Source organism: Sebastes umbrosus, chromosome 17, assembly GCF_015220745.1.
Source record: "Sebastes umbrosus isolate fSebUmb1 chromosome 17, fSebUmb1.pri, whole genome shotgun sequence".
Classification (NCBI taxonomy): Eukaryota; Metazoa; Chordata; class Actinopteri; order Perciformes; family Sebastidae; genus Sebastes; species Sebastes umbrosus.
Genome location: NC_051285.1, coordinates 5,519,585 through 5,530,873, shown reverse-complemented (window position 1 = coordinate 5,530,873; position 11,289 = coordinate 5,519,585). Strand labels below are relative to the sequence as shown.

General features: G+C 37.6%; 1 protein-coding gene and 1 long non-coding RNA gene across 4 annotated transcripts; both read right to left on the bottom strand.

Moving 5' to 3' along the window:
• Window positions 1–474: 474 nt before the first annotated feature.
• Window positions 475–7,230, bottom strand: LOC119475240 (probable GPI-anchored adhesin-like protein PGA18). Of its 3 annotated transcripts, XM_037747747.1 has the most exons (5): window positions 6,938–7,230; window positions 4,591–4,709; window positions 2,785–2,822; window positions 2,415–2,748; window positions 475–1,215 (listed from the first exon to the last, which is right to left on the bottom strand). In XM_037747747.1, the coding sequence occupies exons 2-5, from the start codon at window positions 4,634–4,636 to the stop codon at window positions 1,172–1,174; spliced, it is 462 nt and encodes a 153-aa protein (XP_037603675.1). In that variant the 5' UTR covers window positions 4,637–4,709; window positions 6,938–7,230; the 3' UTR covers window positions 475–1,171. The 3 variants fall into 3 exon arrangements, with proteins under 3 accessions (XP_037603675.1, XP_037603673.1, XP_037603674.1); XM_037747745.1 differs by having other exon boundaries at window positions 2,415–2,822; XM_037747746.1 differs by having other exon boundaries at window positions 2,415–2,822; window positions 4,591–4,706.
• A 2,543-nt stretch (window positions 7,231–9,773) lies between these two features.
• LOC119475314 lies at window positions 9,774–9,930 on the bottom strand. The gene is made up of 2 exons (XR_005203759.1): window positions 9,879–9,930; window positions 9,774–9,832 (listed from the first exon to the last, which is right to left on the bottom strand). It is a non-coding gene; the product is annotated as an uncharacterized LOC119475314 (long non-coding RNA).
• Window positions 9,931–11,289: the final 1,359 nt, after the last annotated feature.

The window sequence follows — 11,289 nt, the reverse complement described above, 5'->3', positions numbered from 1 at the left end:
AATTTATGACTTTTTTCTCGTAAAGTTATGACTTTATTCTCGTAATATTACAACTTTTTATCTCCTAAAGTTATGACCTTATTCTGGAAATCTCAGATTTTTTCCCTCAATATGGCCCTAATACTCCGTAATACATTTGCACTTGGGCCCTCACTGCATTAGACTTACAGTATAAACTATATACTTAGACTATAAACGTTGTTACCTTCATCACATTTAGCACATTTTATTTCACTTTTGAATTGAAGCACCGAGCTTAAACCAGTTTGTCTAAAATAAGATGGAAAGTTTCTTTATCATAAGCTGCGAACACTAATTTAAGACGACACTGATATTATTTACCATAACCCCACTACATACACTCATAAAATGAACAAACAACTCAGGTTTACAAGGAAGTAATTGCAAAATCGACACCTGGACTTTACCCAGACAGCTTGTAATATCCTGTCACAGAAGTCAATTAAGAACACGATGGGAAACAGTTATTTATTAAATGTATAAAGTGATTTCAAAGTCTTTTTCTCTATAAGAAAATACAGAATATACAGAAAGCCCAGTTAATTATATGAAAACAATAATTAACAAAAATTCAACAAAAAAAATACTCAGCTTAAAATGTCTGTAATAATTACATAGTTTTTAAAAAAGGACAAGAAAGCTGAGTATTTTTCTGTATTTTTATAGGCACAGTGGCACTGAGGCGTTCCACACACTAGAAAAAAGTAAATTATTATAAAATCTGGCTCATTATTTAGCTTCCCAACACACTTAAAATCCAAAAGGCCAGAGTTATCCGATGTAAAGGACATTAAGAGAAATTATTTTTCTAAATCAAACCCTCCTGGCAGTTAAATTGAACATAGCTGCCAAAAAAAAAATAACATGAAAATATTATAAAATACATTTTCCATCACAGCAAAAAGTTACATTTGATCAACTAAAGATTATTTCCTGACAATCAAAATAGCAAAGTAGTCAAATTTACTTTAATGTCTTCCTCATGGCCCACGTCATTATGATCATGTTATATTGTTTTATTCTGATTTGAGCCTCTCAGACATTTTTCATCGTCCAGTTAAAGGGTCAGGATTTAATCTGTTTGACTTCAGGATGGCAAATGTTTTAGCTTATACGATCCATAACCATCCTTGTTTAGCAATAACTGGTCTCAGATCTTCCCAGTGAACTTCAGCGCACCAAAGATACCACCACCTGAAAATAAAAAAAAAGGTACTTTTTAATGTTCAATCAAAATCAGAAATACTTTATTAGGGGAAATTGGAGCGTAATAGTTGCTCTTGTATAAACATAAACAAAAAAGAAATGTAAGAAAATATAAATAAATGATGTACATAATGCTACAATATAAACACAGTATATGTTAAGAAATATAAGTAAGTACTCAAATTAAAAATGAGAACATAAGAAATATGTACAAATATTTGCATTAAGACGTGTATATAACAATCACAAGTTTTAATTTGAAGTTTTTAAATAAGTTTTAAATTACAACTAACACTTTAATCCTGCTTGCTTTCTTTTTAATTATTCCTCTGTGTGGATGTGCTGCTTACTCATAATATGATTGAATTTAGTATATAACGGCAATGATTTATGAATATGAGTTTTCATGTGTTTGCTTGCAATTTGACAGCAATGTCCTTTGTTCAGGTGGGCAGTGGATTTATATGGAAGCCCATCATTGCCAGGAAAATAAAAAAAAAAGGGATGAAAAGTTAGGACTGCTAAAAATAAAAATACGATATATATATATATATATATATATATATATATAAAATACAATACGAGATAATAAGTAAACTTAATTTCTCTAAATTATGGTTTAGTGTAGGGCTGAAACAATCTCTTGAGTAACTTGATCACTAAAAATCATCGTAAAAAAATTGATTAGAGAGAGACTTATGACCTGTTTAACTTCCTAACACTAATTAATTGTTTCATCTTATTATCTCTCTTGTATATTTACTGTTGCTCTTTAATAATAAAGCAAAAGTATTTTTTATCCGATAAAATCATTTATGATCTCATCGTTTTGACTTCAAATGTCAAAATTTTGATTTAGAATCATAACTCTGACTTTAATTTTTATATCATTTGTAAAATATATATATATATATATATATATTCTTGGTGAGAATGGGCTTCCACAGCTTACAGTACATATTACTACAACCCCAGTTACTGTGAATTTCTTGTTGATTTGAATGGTGAGATTTGCATTAATTCAGATGCTCGCGATCAGTAGCAGTGGCGAGGAAACCTTTCTTGTCCCTGCATTGTTCAATCAATCAAATCTCCAGTGTGTCTTTGTTAATGGATAACAGGATGATGTGTTATTGAGGAAGCAGAAAGTGGGTGTTATATAAAAGGTGTGCTTGTATTGAACTCACCAAGAGCAGCCACCCCGGCGATGGAGCCGATGGCAATACCGGCGATAGCGCCAGATGAAAGCTCATCACTTCCACCACCCCCCATAGACTCGGTGGTGGCGCTCACAGGCGTTTCTGTAGTAGGTGCGGTTTGTGTAGTTGCGGTGGACGGCACAGTCGCGGTGGACGGCCCAGGTGTGGTGGACGGCCCAGGTGTGGTGGCTGGCCCAGGTGTGGTGGACGGCCCAGGTGTGGTGGACGGCCCAGGTGTGGTGGACGGCCCAGGTGTGGTGGACGGCCCAGATGACGTTGACGCACCGGTTTCTGGTGAATGGCTTGTTGAGATGCTCTGAGCGTCTGTTGCATCTGGGTTGATGATGGTCGCTGAAGTTGGGCTATCAGTTGAGATCTGCGCTGAACACAGGATTGCTGTGTAAACACAAAAAGGCTTGATCATTAAAATGTTACCTCATTAAAAATGTATATAAAACTTTTAAAATATTTCCACAAATGCAGGTAGCATCTATCAACACGTTCTCATCCCACCTCGCCACATACTCATGGTTTGTCAGAACCCATGGCGTCACTTTATGGTCGCAGTAAACCAGCCCGGTCTCATTCCCAGGGCGTCAAATACCGAGGATTTGTCACGGCCATCGGCGTTCAATATCACCGCACAAGGCACCCCTTAGCGCCGGTATCAAAGAACGTATTGTATATTGTCAAGAACTGAAAGTCAATTGTTGGTTCCATTGCAACAACAGCGCCCAGCAGCAGAGCTACACTTCCTCCATTTTGGACTGAAAGCGACTACCAGACGCCAGTAAAACGTTCGCTTAAAAAGAGCCATACAAAATAATTTCTATTCTGTTGTCATATTCTACTGAAATGGCCTGTATTGAACTATAAAACACTATAAATATAATTAGCTTTTTCAGTCCAACATGGTGTCAAAAAAACACCAGAGTTTCGTCTCTTTGCTTCTAAACTCTTCGCCTGTGTGAAACGCACCGGGCGTTCCACTAACTACAATGTAAACTCATCCTCAGCAACAGTAAACGCTCTGAGAAAGTGCGGCGGGAGTGTGATAACGTAGTTTAAAGAGCAAAAAGAGACGCACCGGGTGGGTGGGAGGAGAGGTGGATGGGTCCAACAAACACAGGGCTTTCGTCCAGGAAATCACTGTTTGTATCCCGTGCGTCACATTACATTCAGCTGTTCGTTCGTGTCCCGCATTCACAACGTTCAGTGTCATTTTCACTGTACAAACGTAGTAGTTTTAAGCCCAACCATGTATCTAAATCTAACTATAGTGGTTTTGTTGCCTAATCCTAAAGTGACGCCAAGGAGCGTGACGCCAACGCCAAGGGGCGTAACAAAGTGGCGGTATGTGACAAGTTGGGATGAGAACGTGTTGAGGTACCACGTGCTTAACGTTGTGAATTAAACAAAAATGCTTAGGTTTAACTATTATTTAACATATTATTATAACAAAACATTAATTTTGGACCCGCCAACATTTTTAAAATGATTAATTCACAATCATAATATTTTTTTTCAGGACAAGCCATACTTTTATTCGGCACCTTTCTAAAAGCTCTGCATAAAAATGTTATCAATAAGACCTTTAATCATAATCAACAGTATTTATGGTGCAATTTAGTTTGTGTCAGAACTTCATGTGTTAATATTAATAACGTGGACAATGGAAAAGATAATAAACGTAATCTTTGACCCAATAGCGCCATTAAAACAGCTTCATAATGACTATGACTAACCCTTTTGACAAACACCATCAACATTTATGAGCCTGAAGCTATGACCTCTATCCATCAACCGCCTGTCACCAACCTTTGGAAATATACAACATTTCTACCTTCTCTGGCTGCTCGTAATATAAAGTTGTAAAATAATACATTTATTTTAACAATAAACAGTAGTACATGCTCACAAAATGGCATTTTCATTACATTCCTCAAGTTATTTATAAAAAGATAAGGTTAAACTTTTGATATAAACTGCTACAATTTCATACTCAACATGGAAAGTTCTAGGTCATAAAATAGGAATTAAAACTGAGTTGATGAAGGTGAAGCTACACATGTCCAATGTTCCTCAACCCAACCCTCGCACCATTTATTTAACATTTAGTCACAACTTGAAACCTCTTTGTAAAGTGAACCTTAAACCTTATTACCTGTGCCAAGAAGGCAAAGAGCCAGGACAGGAATATTCAGCTGCATCGTCTCAGAGATTCAGGGCCACAAAAACAGGGAATAAATCTGTCTTGGCAGATGTTTTTTGGATTGTGAGCTGCTGGAAACAAAAAAGCACAAACATACAGTTAAACTTCTGTGCAAGCACACATCTAACATGTTCTGGTTAGCAAATAAAATCAACCTAAATTCACTTTGTCCATCTTTTTACTCGCCGATTAGAGTTTACGACCCCATTTTATGCTGACCCAAATTTATCATTTATGTGAAATGTACCGTAAACATCGAATTAACATAAATGAAATGTGGGAATAATCCTTTAAGCAAAGAATGAATGCTATTCTGAAATAAAATGCAAATTTTGTTCATATCAGTTGCTGTTTAATGACCCTGTAATTTACCACCATATCATAGTTCCTAACAAATAATACAAACCAATAACAAAAACGTAAATAAGTCTCAAGCCTCTAATTACCTGGACTTACATTAGTTTTTTCACGTGAAATATTCTTACCTTGCAGGATTACTAAAAACTGGTACAGAGATACCTGTCTTTGTAAGCTAGAGTTGTCTGTGCTGCATGTAAATTTCTATGTTGAACTTCTAAAACAGATCTAAGATAACTTTGAGGAGAGCTGTGTTACTCACCTGAGAGGCTGTCAATGATGACTTTCTTCGTTTCCCGTAAGACCAGAGGATATTCTGCTTTTATGACCCCTTTATCACACCCCCCATCATCCCTAACCCTCCCATCTTTATGTGTGTGTGTGTGCTGTAATACATCACCACAGCCATAAGGACAAGGCATGTATTGATTTAATAGGTTTATTAATGCTTACCACAGGGCTATATTTGTTTTTTTATGGCTCACTCGCTGCAGGAGTCGCTGGTCAGGAAGTACTTATCATCTCACTGTAATGCATAAAAGCAAGAAGAGGAGCTGGGAGTGTGTGGGTGGACAAAGCCTGATTGCAAGCTAAGTGAAGGTGGAGGATTTGGCTAATCCAATTTTTCAACTTTAACGTCTTTAATAGGAAGAGAAATAATCAATACTGTAGTGAAAAGTCTGTCAAAGCGCTCTGTATCTTGGTGGCAGCCAATCGAGAACATGTCGGATATTAAGGCGATGTAGAGCACGCAAACACCAAAAAGAAAAAGGACAGCATTGGTCGCGACTTGCCCCAAAATGATCGGTGTTTACCTAACAGGCCATGTGAATTATGACTTTGTTGTCTTATAAGCTACAGATACAATGGGTCTCATGAAAGAACATTTTCGTGTTCTTAACTTAACTTTCCTTTTTATCGTACCGTGGGCCTGTACGAGTGTGCCACATCAGATTCAGCAAACACTCCTAACTTTTGATAACTGTGTAAATCATGAATGCCACCAGTACGTAAATGATCTGTAAATTAGCTTAATTAACGCCCCAATGATACCATAATAAGGCTACACATCCTGCCCCAGGAGGAAAAACTGGCGTGGCCATTTTCAAAGGGGTCCCTTGACCTCTGACCTCCAGATATGTGAATGAAAATGGGTTCTATGGGTACCCACGAGTCTCCCCTTTACAGACATGCCCACTTTATGATAATCACATGCAGTTTGAGGGCAAGTCATAGTCAAGTCAGCACACTGACACCCTGACAGCTGTTGTTGCCTGTTGGGCTGCAGTTTCCCATGTTAGGATTTGAGCATATTGTTGTATGCTAAATGCAGTACCTGTGAGGGTTTCTGGACAATATTTGTCATTGTTTTGTGTTGTTAATTGATTTCCAATAATAAATATATACATACATTTGTATGAAGCAGCGTATTTGTCCACTCCCGTGTTGATAACAGTATTAAATAGTTGACAAATCTCCCTTTAAGGTACATTTTGAACAAATAAAAAATGTGTGATTAATTTGTGATTAATCACAATTAACTATGGACAATCATGCAATTAATCGCAATTAAATATTTTAATCGATTGACAGTCCTAATATACTTATTATTGGAAATCAATTAACAACACAGAACAAACAAAAATTGTGTTCGTACCTAAGAGAAAAGTTCACTCGTACAAGCCACTTAAGAAACAAATCTGTTCCTACGAGTGGTTCTTGCATGAGGCCCACTGTTATATGTATGGGTCAGCAAAGATTGTGATTGCTGTTCGCCTCCTGTTTCCTATCAACAGTCAACATTGGTTTCATTCAACAATCTTTGTCCAGCCTTCACCAAATCGTTTTTGTGCCTAAACCGAACCAAACCTTTACCAACAGATCAGAAAACAATTGTGCTCTCTACATTAGATACAAGGCCTTAGGTTATGGAAACACTTACAGATTGAATTGATCTTCTCTTGCAGCTGTTTGCAGTGGTTTTCTTTAGCTTGTCCTTGAGTCAGCAGCAGTAGTTAAACTAGCCAGCTAACATCGGTAGCTGGAGCAATAAAGATTGATCCAACAGAACAAGGTTACTGTCAGAACGTCCTTCAGTTTGCTCTGCTTGGTGAGCTGCGCAGCAGACTGTAGCTGAAAACACACAGTCACCACAGCAGCATGTCATTTACATGGAGACGGTGTGGAAGAGTCACAGCTGCCAGTTTTTCCCAGTAACAACCAACCTGCAACAAAAACAGTCCCCTGCAGCCCAGAGAGCTTTTTCCACATTGATGGCCAGTATAAAAGTCGTTGGCGTGCGAAGTGGGGGTTGCTGAGGGTGCTGCAGCAACCCCTGCTTTTTCTGTTGTTTAACTGCAATGGAAATTAAAAATATATATTTTATTACAACATATTTTATACGGGGATATTTGCTCGTTTGAGCAGTGTGGCTCAGACGCGGCTGGGCTGCGTGTCATTTGCGTTTCTTCTGAAGTGTCACCTATTTTTACCACGAGATGCGCGCGGTTCACAGCAACAACAGACAATGAAAATGATCTTTTCACAGTATATTGACATCATACCAGCTACATTACTACAGTTTCAATGTCACAGACATGAAAAAAGTAAAAATTTTACTTTGTTTTGTCATTAATCACACATTATTCGCTCATATTTAATCTGTTCAAAATGCACCTTAAAGGGAGATTTGTTAAGTATTTAATACACTTATCAACATTGGAGTGGGCAAATATGCTGCTTTTGCAAATGTATGTATATATTTATTATTGGAAATCAATTAATAACACAAAACAATGACTAATATTGTCCAGAAACCCTCACAGGTACTGCATTTAGCATACAAAATATGCTCAAATCATAACATGGCAAACTGCAGCCCAACAGGCAACAACAGCTGTCAGTGTGTCAGTGTGCTGACTTGACTATGACTTGACCCCAAACTGCATGTGATTATCATAAAGTGGGCATGTCTGTAAAGGGGAGACTCGTGGGTACCCATAGAACCCATTTACGTTCACATATCTGGAGGTCAGAGGTTGAGGGACCCGATTGAAAATGGCCATGACAGAGCGTTATTTAGCCCGCTCCGCTACAAACTAAAAAATGCAAGTTGCGTTAATGCGTTAAAGAAATTAGTGGCGTTAAAACAAATTTGCAACTTTGACAGCCCTAAATACTTACATTAAAATGCATTCAGAAAAATAAATGCAAGAAAACAATATAAATACACCATTGTTTTAAAGGACACAGTGGTGATCGACGTCAGTTCCAGAGACGGGACCAAAGTACCAAAACGATCTTTTAGGTTGAGTTGGAGAAACCACTGCATGATGATCCGTGATGACTGGACTGGGTTGTAATCAGTGAGCAGGTCAGAGATGTACTTGAGCCAAACCATTAAGTGCTACTTAGACTATTAGAGTTTTTAAATTGTTTCTGTATTGCACTGGGAGCCAGTGAAGTGGTTTAAGTCCTGGAGTAATACAGTATATTTGACTGGTAAAGCAGAAGAGCATTACAGTCGTCTTACCTGTTTAACATAGATGCACAGCTTTTTCTCCAGAATCACTTTGATATAAGAATCTTCTTTGGATTGTACTTTTCAAGTGATAAAATCACGTCCTAGTTGTTCAATTCAAATCAGCAGAGTTTACAAGCTTGTTTACTGGATTGAGATAGCCCCATGAGGAAGAGATTATATCAGAATATAAGTGATAAACTGTATTATCTTTATTTACTGTATATACTGTATAATCAACCGTATCTTATGGGAAGGTCTATAAATAGTATGCAATTTCAAAGACATTCCGCGTCTCATGATAACACATTTTAAGCTTTTCATGAGTCATTTCATGCCACGGGGTTAACGTTATGAAACAGCTTTTTGTGTGTCATTTAAACACACACACCCCGACGTTGCCGTGAAATAAACGTGGACATGTTTAGGCAACAAAACTCTGATAATGGTCGCAGTTAGTTTTAAGCAACAAAACAATTTAGTCAGGTTTTGGAAAAACATCATGGTTGGGATTAAATTATGGGATGGGATTAACTACGTAACCTACGCTAAATACATACGTAAACAGCGTAACATAATTACGGAAACTTGACTTTGAAATAACTCCACCATACACAGTCTTTCTCATTTTTTATTCTACGTCACTAGCTCTGAGCGTACAGGGCCGGTTTAAGGCATAGGCCATATAGGCGTTCGCCTAAGACGCCACCTTCTAAAAAAAAAGAGACAAATAAATAAAACAATACTTGTGGGCGCCCTTCCTCATTTTCTGTATTGAGGTGACAAATAAATAAATAAATACACTTTTCTCACCACTTTTTCATCTTAAATTCATCATAAATCATCGTAAATTGTAGTAAAACTGACTAAAAAATGTTAAGCCAACAATGTCAGGGACCAATTGTTTATTTATATTATAACAAATACAGTTATTTATAAACTATTATGGAACCAGGGTTCTGGGGGGTTGAACCCTAACCACTTACGCCGCCTAGGGCGCCAAAAGTTTAAAGTTTACTTACACATTATTGTGGCATTCATACGCCATTTGGTGAGACCAATCTAATATAACTGATATAACTTGATATTTGTGCTATACTTCTGGTGTGGAACACAACAAACACAAGGCTTTCATCCAGTAGTCCGCTGTTCGTGTCCGGTGATGATAATGCCAAGTCACATTTGTACTGTTAAACATAGTAATTTCAAGCCCAACCATGTTGTTTTTTTTCCTAAACCTAACTAAGTGGTTTTGTTACCTAAAACTAAGCAAGTGCTTTTGTTTGATTCACAACATAAAGCACGTGTTTACTTCGACTGTAAAATGACGCCGAGCAGTTGTTACCCACGTGTTAATTGTGACGGAAAAAGTGACGCCAAGGGGTCTGACAAAGCGTCAGTATGTGACGAGTTGGGATGAGAACGTGTTGGACTTTCAGCACTTGTGGGACAAGTTGTACTTTAACTGTCCAACTTTAAGTATGCAATATGGCTATTTATTAGTCAATATTGTGTGTATCTGACTCTTTAATCAAAGCAGCAATGGTTAAGTGGTTTGACATTGAGATTTGTGTGGCTAAGAACTGATATCACACTGGATTTTTATGGGTTTATTTATGGTTATAACAGGGCATTAGGGTTTTATTTTGGTTGACCGTGCCTTCTTTTATGGTAATATGGTTTATTATTAGATTACGCTTTGGTCTCTAGAGTACGTGTATGTTTGTACCTGGGTCAGTTTGGTGAAATGGCTTAAAATGGTTCTCTAAAATGGATTTAGTGTAGTATTCGTACAGTCCGACAACTCTGAATGAATGACACATGTAGACTATGATTTCCTTTTTGTGAATAAATTCGTTTTTTAACATCCATCTGAAAGCGTGACGACCCAAGATCATATGAACGAGTTATAATTTGATTTGAGCAGTTACCACACCTTAACCCATAAAAGCACCGAGGACAATTTACTAGATAAAACATGACGTAAAGCAAACTGACCTCTGGCTCACAAAGGGCGTAAAACTGTGTGATTCCAAGTTTCGTTACTCTTTAAATGGCTTTTCACTTATCTTTTTGCCTTGGTGATCTAGCAGATACATGACATGCTTACGACAGAGGATTGTGTTCCTTACTCCTATCACCGTTGAGTGGCGGCTGAAGTGCTCACTGCGAGAACAAAAGAACGCGTACATGTTTGATGAGCTAAAGTCAAGCCTTTACACTTTTAATCAGTCTTTGAGATTGTCAGAGAAGACTTTATCTGGCCTCTGTAGCACACCCTGAAACAATAAAACTACGTCTCTGATGACCCTGGGTTCACAAAGTCAGCGTTCACAGTGAGGAATCAAAACTTAACTGTGCTCTCGTGGTGATCACAGTGGCAATAAGGAAACTCAAGGAATATCCAGGTAATTGCAGCTTATCTGAAGCCACGGATGCACTGGTCCTTAAAGTTATTGTAAGCTGTGAGTCATGGAAAATTCCAGACACGAGAAACGAAGACTTCTCTGGTGTGAAAGTTTCATTCTGACTGACTTAACTTTGGTCACACCACTATTCATCATGGAAAAATATGTGTTGCAGGCCACTATAAAGATTTGGCAGTTGTATTTTAAAATTGCACAATTTGGTTATTGGGAATCCATTTGACTTTACAATTTAATTTGCATTGTGACTTTACTGTATGAGATAAGGGTGTGACGTTTTGGACTATTGGTCAGACAAAGCAAGTGATTTGATAGACTTTTATGCTTTAGGAGATTGTGACAGGTATT

What these genes read in the sequence shown, in the direction of transcription:
- LOC119475240 (XM_037747745.1), bottom strand. Translation starts at nt 4,636, where the DNA reads ATGCAGCTGAATATTCCTGTCCTGGCTCTTTGCCTTCTTGGCACAG. An exon ending in TCTTTGCCTTCTTGGCACAG is followed by an intron (nt 2,823 to 4,590) that starts GTAATAAGGTTT and finishes GTGTTTACACAG; the next exon opens with CAATCCTGTGTTCAGCGCAG. An exon ending in CGCCGGGGTGGCTGCTCTTG is followed by an intron (nt 1,216 to 2,414) that starts GTGAGTTCAATA and finishes TTTTATTTTCAG; the next exon opens with GTGGTGGTATCTTTGGTGCG.